Source organism: Erithacus rubecula (genome assembly GCF_903797595.1).
Source record: "Erithacus rubecula genome assembly, chromosome: 6".
Lineage (NCBI taxonomy): Eukaryota > Metazoa > Chordata > Aves > Passeriformes > Muscicapidae > Erithacus > Erithacus rubecula.
This window is the reverse complement of record NC_136688.1, coordinates 17868225-17884932: the sequence shown is the minus strand read 5'-3', so window position 1 is coordinate 17884932 and position 16708 is coordinate 17868225. Positions and strand designations below refer to the sequence as shown.

The 16708-nt window shown below is 42.2% G+C and overlaps 1 protein-coding gene across 3 annotated transcripts in view; it reads left to right on the top strand.

Annotated features, from left to right (window-relative positions):
• Positions 1–1052: 1052 nt before the first annotated feature.
• Positions 1053–16708, top strand: part of FAR1 (fatty acyl-CoA reductase 1) — a 31656-nt gene continuing 16000 nt past the window's right edge. The window contains exons 1-4 of one of the 3 annotated variants that reach the window (XM_079310164.1): positions 1053–1197; positions 10872–11066; positions 14216–14391; positions 15641–15820. In XM_079310164.1, the coding sequence (XP_079166290.1) occupies positions 10878–11066; positions 14216–14391; positions 15641–15820 (545 nt within the window). In that variant the 5' untranslated portion in view covers positions 1053–1197; positions 10872–10877. Of the gene's footprint in view, positions 1198–9635; positions 9656–10871; positions 11067–14215; positions 14392–15640; positions 15821–16708 lie in introns of those variants that run through there. The other 2 variants (XM_079310165.1, XM_079310163.1) reach the window with 2 other exon arrangements.

Below are 16708 nucleotides of genomic sequence, written 5' to 3'. Positions count from 1 at the left end.
TCCGTGTCTCTGTGTCTCTGTCCGTGTGTCTGTCAGTGTCTGTCCGTGTCTCTGTGTCTCTGTCCGTGTGTTTCTACCTCTGTCCGTCGGTCTGCCAGTGTCCGTGTGTCTGTCTGTGTGTGACGTGTGTGTGATACGTGTGTATCAGTGTCTGTCAGTGTCTGTCAGTGTCTCTGTGTCTCTGTCCGTCGGTCTGCCAGTGTCCGTGTGTCTGTCAGTGTCTGTCAGTGTCTCTGTGTCTCTGTCCGTCGGTCTGCCAGTGTCCGTGTGTCTGTCAGTGTCTGTCCGTGTGTCTGTCAGTGTCTGTCCGTGTCTCTGTGTCTCTGTCCGTCGGTCTGCCAGTGTCCGTGTGTCTGTCAGTGTCTGTCCGTGTGTCTGTCAGTGTCTGTCAGTGTCTCTGTGTCTCTGTCCGTCGGTCTGCCAGTGTCCGTGTGTCTGTCAGTGTCTGTCCGTGTCTCTGTGTCTCTGTCCGTGTGTCTGTCAGTGTCTGTCCGTGTCTCTGTGTCTCTGTCCGTTGGTCTGCCAGTGCCCGTGTGTCTGTCTGTCTGTCCGTGTGTCTGTCAGTGTCTGTCCGTGTGTCTGTCAGTGTCTGTCAGTGTCTCTGTGTCTCTGTCCGTCGGTCTGCCAGTGCCCGTGTGTCTGTCAGTGTCTGTCCGTGTCTCTGTGTGTCTGTCCGTGTCTCTGTGTCTCTGTCCGTGTGTCTGTCAGTGTCTGTCCGTGTCTCTGTGTCTCTGTCCGTTGGTCTGCCAGTGCCCGTGTGTCTGTCTGTCTGTCCGTGTGTCTGTCAGTGTCTGTCAGTGTCTCTGTGTCTCTGTCCGTCGGTCTGCCAGTGTCCGTGTGTCTGTCAGTGTCTGTCCGTGTCTCTGTGTGTCTGTCAGTGTCTCTGTGTCTCTGTCCGTCGGTCTGCCAGTGTCCGTGTGTCTGTCAGTGTCTGTCTGTCCGCGTGCGCGGGGGGGGGCGGGAAGGAGCGCGCGTCTCCCCGCGCGCCGCCGGGGGGTGCAGGGGGGCGTGGCCGCCGCCCGCCCGCCAATCCGCGCCTCCCCCGTGCCGCGAGCGGCGGCGCGGGCGGCCAATGGGCGCGCGTCTCCCCGCGCGCGGCGGCCAACGGGAGCGGCGGTGCGGGGGCCGAGCGCTGCGGGACCCTCGGGGCGGCGAGCGCCGGGCGGGCACGGCGGGGCCGGGCACGGCCCGCACCAGGTACCGCCGCCGCGCTCCGGCACGGGGGCTCGGGGAGGGCAGCGCGGAGGGCGCCGCGGTGGCGGCCGGGCCGGCGGAGCGCGGCGGCCGCGGTCGATGCTCGGCGGAGCGGGGAGCGTGGGCGAGGCCGAGAGCAGGGCCCGGGCCCGGGTACCGCCATCCATCCATCCATCCCTCCCGCGGGCGGGCCCGGCCCCGCGCTCGGAACGGGCTGGCGGGGAAGGAAGGCCACGGGCTCTGCGGCGCTCCGAGGAGGAGAGCGGGGCTGGGCCGCGCCCGCAGCCCCCGGTCCGTGCGGGAGCGCTCCATCAGCGGCGGGAGAGCCTTCCCTCCTTCCCTCCTTCCCTCCTTCCCTCCTTCCCTCCTTCCCTCCTTCCCTCCTTCCCTCCTTCCCTCCTTCCCTCCTTCCCTCCTTCCCTCCTTCCCTCCTTTCCCCCTCCCTCTCTCCGCTGTGCCCCGGGGACAGGCTCGCCGTCCTCGCGGGTCCGCCAAAACACTTGCCCGCTGAAGTTTAAAGCGTGGCCGCTTGCAGGGATACCGTGGTAGGTAGCGAGCTTGTAATCGAAACCAGCTTGAATCCCATGAAAATAGGAACCTTTAATTGCATTTAACCTAATTCAAGGCTTTAGCAACTGAAACTTTTTTTTTTTTTTTTAATGTTTTAATAACTCTTCCGGTAATAATTAAGAAGTGGAGCATGTAGGAGTTTTAGTATCTGTGACATCCATCTGTACTGCAGCAGGCTAGAATTTCTTGATCCCCGACTTGCCCAGTTTGTGTATCGTGTCTGTGCTTCTTAACTGCAATTCCATTATTTCAGCAGTTTGGAAATTTTGCACTAGGTATAGGGTAGGTTTCTGGGATCATCACCCTTCAGTTTCTCTACCCTGTTTTCACCCTCCACTCACATATAAATGCCTTAAAATCCAGCCATTTCCCCATGAAAAACCTATAGATGGATAGGAAAGGTTAATTTTAGGGGTTATGTTTTTATGGGGTTTTTTTTACCTCTACCTGTTGCAGAGCTATAAAGTAATCACAAATGTAGATCTCTAACTTTATTGCTGGACTGTAGGTATGGTGAAGCTTTACTAGACACAATTTTATAATGAAAGCACATTGAGGGGGTTGTTCTAAATTAAGTGTGGCTGCAGGTTTTGGACTTGATAAATTGTTTTCTTCCAGAATAACCCAGCCTATCTAGTCATCTATAGCAGCTGATACTTGTCGATAAAATTTAACATCGAAGCAAAACTGTATCCATCCATACCACCTCCTGAAAGGTCAAACTCAATCTCTTTCTGACTGCTACAAAGTGAAGAGTTCTGTGTCATCGTCCTGTTCCTGAGTTCTTGCTCTTGGAGGAGCTCCCAGTTCCTCACAGGGGTTGTTGTTTCCGGTGCTTGGAAGAGGATACACAACAAACCAAAATGCTTATGCAGCCATTTGGAAGGTTTAAGTGAGTGCCCGAGAAGGTCCTGGGTGTTGTTGGAGACATGAATTGTCGCAGTGACTGCAGGCTTGGTTGGCTTCTTCAGCCACAAATTGAGAGTGTTTGGGTTTTTCTCACAAAATATTCCCTGCTTGAGAATGTTCGGTGTAGTTTGCTTGTTAGTTGTCTGCAGGAAGCAGAGGTGCTGAGTGGCAAGCTAAAAATTCTGAAAAGCAGTCAATATCAGCAAAAAATGGTGCTTGGCTGCTTTGGTAGGTGGTGTGGAAGATTGCATTGTGTAAACTTTGGGTGACTGGCATGGTTAAGCATCGTGCACATCCATGGTGTTTCTCCCTATTGCTGATTCCAAGCCTTGCAGTAATCAGCCTTCCAGCCCTGCTTTGTTCGGCCTCTACACTTGCACGGTTTGGAAACTGAAACTCTAGTAACAAATCCTGAATAAACTAGGTATTACTGTTTTTTTTATGTTTGCCTTCTGGGTGTCTCCAGCCCAGGAATTGTAGTGAGGTGACAAAGGCTGTGCTTTGAGCAGGTGTTGCTGTTGGTGTCCGTGTGTGCACACTGCCTCACGCCTTTCCCTGCCTTGTTTCAACCCCATGTTTGTAAATGTATAGAGCTCCTTGTGCAAGAGGTGTAATTGATAGATCCGAAGAAGACGTTCATTAGCATAAATAGGAGTTAAGATTGGAGCTTTCAGCAGCCTGCACACCATCAGTATCGGCCCTCCTGCTGAGTAAATAGCTCTTCTCCTGAGCAGGAGGCTGCCAGCATCCTGTTTGGAAGACAGGTAGGCTGTCTCTTGGTACAACTTGCTTTGAGTATCTGTTTGAGTCACTTTTAAAGATAAGAAAGTTGTGGGAATGGACTTTTGTTTAAGACTTCAAATCCATGTGTAATGTCTATTGTAAAATGTGATTCAAACCTTCTATGTAATTAAAAATATGAGAGGAATAAGAGCTGGGCTTATTGTTCTTGATTAAGTATTCCAGTTGTAATTGCTTTGTGAATAATGAGTTTGAGCAGAACATAATAGCAGTGCAGTTTTTGGGTAGCTTTCCTTTTCTTGTCTGATCAAGATGAAAAAGGTGAATCTGGGTTTTAACTACCAAGATTTGTCTCTTATCACTGAAACTTGACAAACTGATGAGCACTTGAAGGGGGTGGGTGAACACACACCATTCAATTTACTCGATTTTTGGCTTTCCCCTCCCAGCAAAATGACAGTATCACGGGAGGAACTGGAGCAATAATCCTGCTGCTTTCCCTGGTGATAACCAGGGCTGGATATCAGCAGGCTCGGGAGGAGGCTGGAGTGATGCCTTTGGCCTGTTTTCCTGAGGCAGTGAATAACAATGGAGTGATGGAGAGTCAGAACTGAGTGGTGCTGCTCTGCTCATTGTGTCCTTCAGACAGCTTCTGTTCTCCTTTCAGGGTTAATTCAGGAGTAATGATTTATGCAAAGTAAGAGCCATGATTTATGCAACTACCCTGATAAACAGTGAGGCTTTATCTTGTAATCCTTTCATAACCAAAAGTGCAAGTGAGATTTCTAATGCATATTTCCAGTTAAATTAGATAAAACTATCTGGAACTAAGCTTTTATTCAACTAATCTTGAATCTGCCTGCCTTTTGATTTCCTAGAACTTGGTTAAAACCTCCCTGCATGTGTGTTAAACATATTTTATGTGAACTGGAGGTGAAGTACAGTAAATGTTCTTATGTGGGATATGCTTTCCTGGAATAGCTTAATTTCTGACCTGATCCATGCCTTTTGTGCAATTTTGAGAAATGAGTTTGACTGTACCAAAAGAGACTCTCTTTTTTTTTTTTTTTTCCTTTTTCCTTCAGTGTGCACTTGATGACTAAGCTCAAACAGTAACGATTTAGTAAAACGTCAACTTATAACCTAATTATAAAGGGACAGTAAAAACCTTCTACTTTGTTTGAAATCATTTTCAGAGGAGGAACTGTCTGTAAAAGAAACACAGTTGCAGCAAAGCTAGGGACTTCCCTAGTGTGTACTTTGTGAGCAGATTACTTACTGAGAAGTAATTACAAAGTCATCTGGTGCAGAATCCCTCTGAGGAGAAACAGAAATAAGTGGAACTTTGTGGTAAAACCAGAACTTTGGCTGAAGTGAGGTGTGTGAGCACATGCTTAAGAAATATCTGTGTAACCACATGGATTGAAGAGCTCTGATGACAGAGTTCTGCTGAGATCAACTCAGCAGTGCCCACACTGAAAGCAGGTTCTGTTCCATGAGACTAAGGGATTAAAGGAGGGTAAGTACTCTGTGATTGCGAGCACAGCCCTCCCTTCAGAGTAGCTTATTTCACAAGGGTCTCTGGTGGAGTATTGGTGAGTTGGGCTGAATTCTGCTGGTAAGTTATTGCTGGCCATGGGTCCCAATTCACCATCTTCCCAAAGCAATTGAGTGAGTGCTGTGCTTGGGGTTTGTCACTGTCATCTAAAAGGAAGTGACAGAGCTACTTCCATATCTGGTGTCAATCAATATTTTGGTATTAATGTGCTGTAGTGCTGTTAAATAGATCATATGGACTATTAGCTAAGTCTCACCTAAATCATTTTAATAATGTTCCTTACCTTGAATGCCTGTGCTGCCAGAGGCAGTGATATATCCAGGAGGAATGGAGCTTGAGGAGCACACACTCTAGGGCAAGCTCTCAGTACCTAGCAGATTTCAGTGGTTAAGAATAGTGAGGAGAACTGTTTGAAAAGCAAGTCTGCTTTATTTTTGTACATAGAGCTATACACTCAGCCATGTAAACTTTGACCTAACTAGCTTGGTTGCTCGAACTGGTATTGTGTTTCATTAGATAAATGATTTAAAGAGGACAAATCTTTTCATTGGTAGTTGGGAAGTTTCTTTATAGTCTACAACTAGTTTGAAATGCCTTGTTATTTTTCAGAAATTCTCTTAATTCACTGAGTGTCAACCCCAAGTTTGCCATAATCTTTGTTTTGGGTCTTCTGGTGGCATTTATCCATTATTTTGGCTGCAGTTGTGACTTGGGCCTGATCCTTCAGATTGATTTAGTTTTGTTGTGTTTGTTGTGTAGAGAACTCAGTATTACCCTGAATCTATGTCCATTATTGGGTGCAAAATGTGTAATGAGACACTTGAGGTCTGGCATATTACCAGGAGGGCCAAGCCAAAGACTGGCTGTCAGATATTGGATTAGTGAGCCCATTTTGACAATTCTTCAAAACTTAATTGTTCTAATTAGCTTCCAAGCCTGCCAGTGTGTTTTCCAGCTCCTGGAGGTGTTTTACAGGCTTACAGCTAGTAAAGAAACTGCACTTGCAGAGAGTAGATAAGAATGCTGGTGAAATCTAAAACATGGATGAGCCTGTCTTTCTGCTAGTTGGAGGGAAGAATCCCAATTTTCCCACACGATTGGGAAGTTTGGAACAGGTGTGCTTTAAGGTTAACTTGCACCCAAAGCAGCTTACAGTCTCTACTCATCTTTGAAAGCAGTATCTTTCACTGATAAGGTTTCCCAATGGTTCTGACCTTGGACCACAAAGCCAAACAGACTGTATCCTTTGGAGATATGCTGGCCAGGTATTGGCCACATAGGGTAGGTCACTGGCCCTTGTGGTGCTTGAAAATGTGGGCATTCTGCTGATAGCATTCATTGATTTACTCGTGTGGAACAAGGCACAGAGGAAACCAGACGTGGTGATGTGATATGACATGACCCAGACTTGTCTTTCTGGCAGTAACCTTGTTTGGATGAGTTAAATATTACTTCCTTTGTTGCCTGAGTCTCCCAATTTCTCCAGTTCCCAGAGATTTTTTGTTTGTTTGTTTGTTTTTTGACTTGAAATGTGGCAATTGGAGCTCCATATGAAGGACTTCTGTAATGATTTTTGTCTGGTGTAGATGCACTGGGGTGTGTTTGTGATGTTTAAACATCACAATACTTGGTGCACTCAGATTTGTCTGGGTGAATTTCGTCTTCTGAATATACATAAACAAAATGCTCCTACCACCTTATTTTTCTGCTTTTTACTCCTGCTACTGCTGGGTTCAAACTGTCAGAAGAAAAGGGGAAATTGATTTGTTGTGCAGTTGTTTTTGCAGAACTTTGTGGCTCGTTGCTGATGTTTGAGGGGTTGGGAAATGAACATTTTCTATTTCCTGTGAGCCATAATCTTGATAGGATTGAATTTGGAGGGAGCATACTGTTGACCTAATGTTTGTCAGTGATAAACTAGAAGACACAGCATTTAATCTCTAGCAAGGACACACATGCACGCTCTCTAGTTGCTGGATTTAGCATTTAAATATTCAGTGGAGTTGCAGCAGGCTTTCCTGGCACTTGGAAAACACATCTTTAAGCATCTTGATCTGTGTTTGGACAAATCTGGGAACTGATCATTTTCCTGTTAAAAACAGAATTGTCCTTGTTTTGAGAGTCAGAGCCCTCTGAAGCTGAGTTAAATATTGCTGCAGTAGCTCTGGAGGCAAACAGAGCTGCTGTTGTTTGCTCCATAATAGCACTTGCTCAGCCTTGGACATGAGAATTTTTTACAAGATGGGGAATGTTGGCTAGGATCCTGGAGTGTTGGTCTGGTGGTGGTTTTTCTTTTTGTTCCTGAAGTGCTTATGAACTCTTGGTTTATCAGGGGACAGCACCTTTGACACAAGCATATCTACAAGGTGCCACTGTGGGCTTGGCCCTGAAGCTGTGGATTGGGAAGGATCCCTGCAGAAGTTGCTCTGTAGCAGCTTCATTTAAGATTTCTCTAGCAAAGGCTGTTTATTCCATGGCTCATGTGGGAATTTTGGTAATTTCTGTCTAGAGTGAGAATTCTTTATAGAGCTCTTTCACATTTCTTTATTCCAGACTGGTTTTTGCTTATTATCTCAAAGAAGTGTCCATGATACAGGGTTTTGGATATTCCACAGTGTGCATTAGACAATTTTGTGTTTGGTGGGAGTTCTCTGTGTTAGAAGTGGTAGCTGTTAACAGATGATTGGAAAACTATGGACTGGGACAATATAGATTTCTGGTTAACAGCTATTGTAAACATACAAGATGTACTCTAAAACAGATAGATAAAGTGATTGCTGACACTTAACAGCCTTAAAATGTTAAATTGGGTTTTGCTGTGGTACCTTGCAAGGTAGTTTTGGGGTTTTTTTTGCACCTGCACCAGCTTATGTGTTAGAGACCAAACTAAATTTCTGATAGCATCTGCAGGTATTTCTTGATAGTTCTATTTAAAAAACCAGAATTATAAAATAGTTCTTCCAACCCTAACAATTCTGTGATTCTTCAGTAATCTGCTGCCACAAAGAACTTTAGGAAGTAATATGTGATAGCTGTGAGGTAAGACCCTTGTGAGTTGAGATGAGGAGTTGCCAGCAGTGCTGTGCTAACTGGCATGTGGAGTTGCATTCTTGGAGAAGGCAGGGAAAGGTAGGTAGGTGGAGAATGGGAACATTCTTTCCTTTCCCTGTGCTTGAGATAACCTTTCTTTCTAACAGAGCAAAGCATAGGGTGCTGGTTTCAGACTCTGAGCATTCACACCTAGATTCCATACATGGTTTTTACCCTTTCAATCCAGTTTGGTGCTTTTAGGCACAATCCCTGTGTTTGTTGCTGTAATGTTGACAGCAATGTGTACTTCTGCAAAAGTCACCAATTATGTTTTCTAGCTTGAATCTTCCAGAGTAATGGAAGTAGAAGACAATCTCAGTGTGGAAAGTTCCTATGAATAAGGTTTATCAAAGTTTGGTTGTTGGAGAACAGGATAAAGAGAAATGGGATTGAGAGTTTCTTAAAGGAAACATTTCTCAATCCTTAAAAAAAAAAAAAAAAAAAAAGATAAAATATTAGGCTGCAAGCATATAAGTGTTGCTGCCTCCCAGGTGTGAATGTGAGTATTTATGGATGTTCCTGTTTTTTTAATTGAACCCATTTCATCATAGCACTGGATGTTGATATTTTGTAGGTCTGGTGTTCTCATTTCAGCCTCTTACACAAAGGAATATGATCAGAAAGGACTGAGGCAGGAAAGTTCAATCTGTTTTGTTCAAGTTTTCTTTACACCTCACGAACCTATATATTATTGGATTTTGCAGTCACTTAAAAAGCTGGATTACAGCAACCCAGGTATTTCCACTGGCAGCATAACTTTTCATGGCTTTAGGTTTAAGAAGGTTTGAAGGTTGGACCATAGCCATGTACTGGGTGTTGTCCAAGGTTCCTGTGTGGACATGGCCAAAGACTCTGCCCATGTGAGCAGGTTTGCTGCATTGTGCCAGAAACAGGATTAAACCTTTCTTTTAGGATGGACAGGTGAATGGATAGTATTAGATACTCCCACAGAGTCTCAAGGTGTAAAAACCAGAAATTATGGCTAGTTAGGTAAATTAGTAAGAAGGTTATGTAGGAACCATGGTAAAATCTTAGTGACAAAATTGCTGTAGTAATGGTTGCATGAGTTTTTGCCTTCCTCTTTGAGGGAACTGAAATCCTGTCCCATATGTGGGAGCAATCATGCAGATCTTTAGGGGAAAGTGGAATTGAATGGTCTACACAAAGACCAGAAAAGCAAAAAGGATGGGGAAGACATACCTGAAGAGCATTAATTGTGACTCTGAGCCATAGTAAGGACAACAGGCCCATATCATAATTGAACAGGGGAAAATGACTCATAAGCATGCTGTGTCTTGCACTCCATGCTTTATGGCAGGAGGTGTGCTTTCAAATTTGCATCAGAGTCTCTTAACTGTGTGGTGAAAGTGGTTTAATGTAAATAACTTTTCCTCTTGACCTTCAAAGAAGCAATTCTGGGTGATGTACTGTGGTCAGTGGAAATAGTTGTGCTTGTTCTGCTCTAAACTTGCTGCTGTGTTCTACTGTCAGTTGTTAGATGCTTCACTTCTCAAAGAAGGGTGTCCAAATAAGGATTTGGAATATCTGATGTAGCACTTGGTACCCAGACTTGTGAAACCAGGACTTGTGCAGGTAATAACTCATTTCTAGCAAGTAATCATTTGGAACTTGTTCAGGGACTGTTGAGATATGAGCACATGAAAAACAGGGCACAGTTGCTTTGATATGGCAGGTATCTGACAAATTTGTGTTCCAAAAATATTTATTTACTTTTCAGGCAAAAAAGACAAATTAGCTGTTCACTCCTAACATACATTCTGTGCATTCCCTGTATGTCCCTGCTGGCAGTATCTTGCTGTCTTGAAAGAACTGGGTGTATTTAGAAGTTGCACCTTTATTCTTGGGTGGCAGGTGAAGAAAGGATCTCACCCTGTTAAGGTATTCAGTGTTGTAATCCTTATTTGCCTAAGAAACATACCATCTATGTTTAAAGATTCTAATTTTTTTTGTTGTTTTATTTGTTTGTTTGTTTGGGTTTTTTTTTTAACTTCTGTCTTGTCTTATGCCTATTGCTATATTTTAAAAACTCTTTATTATGTGATATTGCACACTTCTATTTAAACTACACATTAGTGATTCTCACTCTATTGCTTAAATTTGGATGCTTTCTCCAAGGCTTCAAGTCAAAAATAGTGTCCCTCTGAGGATTAGTGCCTGACAGCACAGGAAGTTTAAAACTTGTAGGTTTTAGGGTTTCAACATGGTCACAGTAAAGATGTTCCTGTATCTGACTTTAAAGAATGGCAGCTCTGGGTGGTGATGGAGTCCTAGAGATCCTAAAGGTCATGTTCTCACTTTATTGTGAGACATAGCATGTTTGTCCTTGGAAGGAATTTCAGTTTCTCTTAGCAAGAGTGACATCATTTCCAAGAGGTTGATGAAGGGAGGGGAAAGAATCATGGTTCTCAAGGTTAACTTACTAACTGGAGCAAAGCCTAAAACACTTCCTACCTTTGTGCTGGATTTGAGTAATAATCCCTTACCCTTCATTTTATTAGGAGGTGGATTTGTGGCTAATTCAGTTTGTAGAGAATTTTAACAAATTTGTTGTTTGGTTTTTGTTTTTTTTTCCTCCCACATGATTTAATGGATGAAGAAGTTGGAAAACTCTTGTCTGTGGATCTGTATGGGTTTTTTGTAATCAATGTAAAACCATCAGATTCCATTCCAAACAAATAACTCAACCTTCTCTCTGGTTCAGTTTCATTGGTAGGTAATTATTCAATCTTCTGTAAATCTGAACTCTGTTAGTTCTTTAACATACTTGTTGTTTTTATCTTTTGTAAAGGTCACAATGGTTTCCATTCCTGAATACTATGAAGGAAAAAACATCCTCCTGACAGGAGCTACAGGCTTTGTGGGAAAGGTGCTTTTGGAAAAGCTGCTCAGATCCTGTCCTAAAGTGAAAGCAGTGTATGTGCTGGTAAGAAAAAAAGCAAAGCAGACAGCTGAAGCACGAATAGAAGAAATTACCAGCTGTAAGGTATGTGTCATGCACTCACAACTTTCATTTTTGTCCTTCATTATGATGCTCCCATTTCATTTTGAGAACAGCTTCAGTTTGTCTATAGCAAAATACTGTTAAAATTTTTTTTTTTGTTCTAACAGAAATACAAAATCTAAGACGTGGCAGTGCTTCTGTATCTGCTTCAAGCTGTTAGTCTCTTGCAAAGCCAGTAGTAGAAAATTATCCTGTGTTTAATTCAGGAAGAGGATGTTCAGCTATAATGAAGAAATGAGAAGTAAAAACCTGTGTTAGAGCTTGTTAAGAGGGTATAAAATCAAGTACAAGAGGTAGTGGACTGGGAGTTGTAAGATGGATTGAGACTTTTTTAAGATCTCAAACAAGTCACCTTTTCACCTTGTGCCTTCTGTTTTTTTCTGGAATGTGCTACTGGATAGCAGTAAATAAGAATGTGTCATCTCAGCAGGAACTTAGATTTGTAAGTGGAACAGAAATGTTTGGCTTAGAAGATTGTTACAGATTCTGTTGGTCAGCCTGTGACAGCTAGAAAGGCACTGAAGGTCTGTGCTGTGGAATTATCAAAGTGGCTTTCTAAATGATTTTCTGTGCATGCTGGGTCAAATACTTTGCCCCTGAAGAGATTCATTACCTTGAAATTCTGGTGAGCTAGGCTGGGCATTCTTACTAAGTGTAAAATCATCCATCTCTTGCCCATCTTTCTCCTTAGAGAGTTTCCTGTTCCTGGTGGGAAGGATGAACAGGATGAGGAGACATTTCTAGCAGGAGCTTTGCTAAAGCAGAGTTTATTTCTGTCTGGGCCTTTTTCTTATGAAACACAGGTGTCAGCAGTTAATTTTTTTCACTGAGATGTAATGTAGTTGGTACAAAGTGTGTTCTTAAAAGGTGCTAAAGGGGGATCAATAAGGAACTATGAATGCACTTAGGGGTGAGCTGTTAAAAGTAAGGCAAAGGATTTCTATGACTCTGGGATTATAGCAGATATGAGGATTGCTGTTCCCTAGTTAATAATTTTCTGTAACCAGTCAAAACTGTAGCTCATTTTTCACAAGCATCCTCCTGCAGTCTTGTGCAATGTCATAAAACACAACACAATGAGTTACAGTGGGTCTCTGTCTTAAAATTCAGTTGCACCTTCTCTCCACATAAAGCTGGAGGGTTTATGCAAATTTGTCACTGTCCTGAAACAAGGAAAAGATCTCCAGACTAAGGTCTGGAATGAAAAAGGAAAAATGTCTCAATCTACTTTTTGTATACACTGTCACCCAAAGAGAAGTGGGGAGTATTTGGGCAGGGAGAGAAGTTGCACTAGTGTGGACTGACTTAAGCTTTGCTGTAAGGCTCAGTCTGGCTTTTAGGAAACCTGTTGTAAAAGGCTTTTAAATTTGAGTCAAAGTCTGCTTGTAGTCTGTACCAGCTCCTTTTAGATAATAAAAATCTGATGTGATTTGAGTCTTGGTGAGCACTTGTTGCTGCAGCAGGTTCTGCTTGAGGCAGGAACAGGCAGGGATAGGGCTGCTCATCTATGCAGAGATGTAGAATAGGGCCAGATGGTTGTTGTGGCTTCATCAAATGATTAGACAAAATTGTAAATCCATTGTTTAAATGGCTTTAATGGCATCAAGATTCTTCCAAAGGTCTATGAAGATTTTAACAGGATCTATTATCTTAATCTGTCCAGTTGCAAGGGCACTGCCAGTAATTGTTCACAATTTAAATGTACTCATTCAGTGTTCTATGGATGCTTGAATGCTCTGTTTCCTGAAGAGTTTGAAATCTAAATGGGTGAATGTGGTAATAAATTAAAAAATGTGATAGATATCTATCACATTTCACATTTCTAGTTCCTCTGCTGATTTGCCATATGTATTACATGCAGTCTAGGTATTTTTTCTTCTTAGTCCTGGTGTCATTGCTATGAGAGGTTTGTAGGAATGGTGCATGCCTGTGGATGTGAAAAAGGGAATAACAGATGTGATGGATGTATGAAAAATAAAAACTGGCTCTGTAAGAGCTCATCCATGGTACTGATTTTCTGTTACAATGCAATATCACACATCAGGATGGTTAACAGGCAGTTGCTTCAGCTCCCTGGAGGAAAGTGCCATCACTCCACCAAAAACATAGCAGGCTTATTTTCCAAAATCACTCAAAGTTTCTGCCCTTAGGTAAGAACTGTTTGCTGTACCCATAAGAGTTGCAGAGGCTTTAAATGCTGTTTTGGCAGCTTTGTCCTATAAAGTGAAGCTCCATGTTTGCAAAGTCCAGTCAATGCCTCAAAAAGTGGAGATGTCCCATGTTCTCACTGCAGAATTAGCACTTCAGGTGGCCACACAGTGAGCTGCATTAGCTCATGTTTGGGCTGAAAATCTTAAAAAAAACAAAAAAAAAAAAGCTGGACCTGCAGCTGCTCACACAGCTCTAGGGCTTCTTATTCTTGCCAGTGGCAGAAAAGCAACAGAAATAAAGAAATTAGGAGAAGGATCAGTCTCTGTGGTAGAAATATAAACTTACATTGCCTGAAGTATTGTGAAACTGCACCTTTAGGTGACTTAATTTGTAGTTTAAAATTAGTTAAGGTCATCCTGTAAGGAGTTTTGATCTTTGTGTTAAATCACCTGGTTAGAACCCAGCTATTTATGAGGAGAATTCTTGATGAAATAAAATTTTGGTGGGATTTTTTTTCAGGGGGAATTGATGAACTCCAATTTGATAAAAATCAGATGTTCTAATGTAGTATTTCTTGTTGTGTGGGGGTTTGTTTGTTTGTTTGTTTTGGTTTTGGTTTTAAATAATGAACTTGGAAGTTCTCCTAGACTGGCATAATTTGAGGACAGCATTTCTTAAATCACTGGAAATTTGTAGATCTTAATGCAAGATTTCCAAACTTAAAATCCAGCATGACTTTTATAAGAATTTGAATAGCTATTATCAAGCTTGGGAAGTAAATAGATTGTTCCCTTTTCTTATGTTGGAAAAAATACAGTTTACTTCATGAGAAGTCTGTAGCATGTTCTTATGGTATTGCTCATGCACTATTCTAACTTCCTGATGATCTTGAGAAATTAGGAGGTATAGACAAAGGATGATTTTTATTCATTTAAGTGAAATGTTGTTTTTGTAATGTAATAGTCCTGCTATTTTTACAGCTTTTTGACAGGTTGAGAGAAGAGCAACCAGACTTCAAAGAAAAAATAATAGTAGTGGAGAGTGAACTTACACAGCCTGAACTGGATCTTAGTAACCCAATCAAGGAAGAATTTATAGAATGCATTAATATCATATTTCATTGTGCTGCTACAGTCAGATTCAATGAAACACTAAGGTGAGTCTAAAATTCTGCTTACCCTGCTCTGGTAAACCAGTAATGCTCAAAGGGGCTGAATCAGGTGTCTGCCCAATGTTGCAAATATGGGTAGAAAGGCTGCAAGTAAGCTGTAGCTGCATGTACTGTGCTCCCTAGTAATGTTTGTTTTTCTCCTGGTTCATAAAGGGCAGTGCAAACTGTTCCTTTGGCCTGCCTTGTTAGAAAGGAAATGCACATTTCCAGAGGACAGAGTTTTGTGAGAAATGTTGTGTGTGGGCAGTTCTGGTGCTTGCTTTCTTATCTGACAAAAAACCAGGAGATGAAATACAGCTCAGCTTGTCCTCCTGTCTTTTTAAAGTCCCTTATTAATAATGGGGGTTTGCACTGGGAAAAGTAAATGCACAGGGAGAGAGATGGAAACAAGAAGTGGAAAAAGTGGTGCACACAGCTGAGATTATGAGCTCCTTTGACTTGTTGAAAGAGAGTTAGCAAACTAATTAGTTACCATTGATGTTAATTGCTTTGGGATAATGCTCCCTTTTCCTGTCCCCCACTTCAGTAATAAAGTGAATCTGGAACTCAGTGATTGTTTGGGGGATACTGATTTTGTTGTTAATGTAACATTTCTGATGAAGTGTTGTTTAGCTGTGCTCTTGAAACTTGGTAGTACACTGTGTACAAGGAAACTGGTGCCTACAGCACCAGTGGGGTGGAGAGAAGATCTAATCTGTAAAATAATCATAGGAGTTGGTCAGCAAGCTGTTACCTGCTGGGAACTGTAGAGATCCACCTACTCTGCTATGGTGCCCTTAGACACAGTAATGGGCAGCTCTGAAGCTGGACTGGAAGTGTGGTTCTTGGTGGTGTGCCTTTTTTCCTCTTCCTTCCATCCTGTATGGAGCTTTCTGCTATCCTACAAGTAGATGCCAGTCTCCAGCTAACTCAACTTGGAAGTTCATATTCTGGAAGCTTGGTGTTGTGTTGGATTATTTCCTTCATGTTTCATGGAAAACGTGTGATTGGGATTTAGATTGAGGAAATCAAAGGATGCTGGTGACAAAAGGGTACAAGGAGAATTCTCCTGAACATTCAGAAGTATTCTAATTCTAAGATGAAAATTAGAGCAGTCTCCATACTGCTTTTATGGGGTAGGGTGGAGAATTCTGAGATACTTTATATGCTTAGCACCGAGTCATTTAGGAATGAATTTCTTTTTGCTTTGTTTTTGTCTTGCTTTCTGCTAATGACATTTCTGTTGAATCAACAGAGATGCTGTGCAGTTAAATGTGGTTGCCACACAGCAGCTCCTGTCCTTGGCACAGAGAATGAAGAATCTGGAGGTGTTCATGCACGTTTCCACAGCCTATGCATACTGCAACCGAAAACAGATTGAGGAAGTCGTGTACCCACCTCCTGTGGATCCCAAGAAGCTGATAGATTCCCTTGAGTATGTGTTATGTCTTAGGAATTTACTTGTATCCCTTTTCTTCTTGCTGTTGGAGTACCAAAAAAAAATGGTTTGGAGCTGTAAAGATGTAGAGTTATCTTATGCTGTCCCATAGAGCTGACAGCATGGTGAGGCTGAGATGCTCAAATTTTATTATTTATTATAGAAATGGTTCTGTACTTGAGAGCCCAGGCATTAAAAATCTGTTTTCTGTAGCTTTAAGTCTTGAATTGGGTGTTACAGGTATGAAAAATGACTCATTTGGTATTTTATTTGCTGTGTCTATTAAATGTTCTGAGGTCTTACTTAGTAGCTCTCAGACTCTGAAACAGATAATGGTGTGGGATAAATGTAATGTAACTCTGCATCAGTTTCTTCCTTCTTACTTTGTATGAAATATCAGCTCTTGGAAGAGAAGTACAAAACTGAAAAGAACTAATTAAAAAATAAAAACCTACTTTAACTTGTTATTTTAGGTGGAAGAGTGCTCATTAAAACTAAATGAGCTACCACCTAGAATGCACTTTGAGACAGCCTTTTTTTATAATGTTGACTTTAAATACATTTTAAAAGGTGAAATTGCAAAGCAGTCATATTTTGGAGTATCTGCCTTGTAAAGACACAAATAACTGAAACTGTTTGGTGTGAACAGGGACAGCTGTGTGTACTTTAAAACTCCTGAGGGGAGGCTTTTGTAAAATTATAAAATGATCTCTGGTCTTCACTGCCCATCTTCCTACCCTGTTCCTATCATGAAAGGAGTCAGATGAGTGTTCACTTTGTAACATGACATTGGTGGAAAACAATAAATTCCATTTCTGTGACTTAGAGACCAAGGCAAATAAGCTCGAGCTATGACTGAAGGCTATTATGTTTTTAATATGAGTT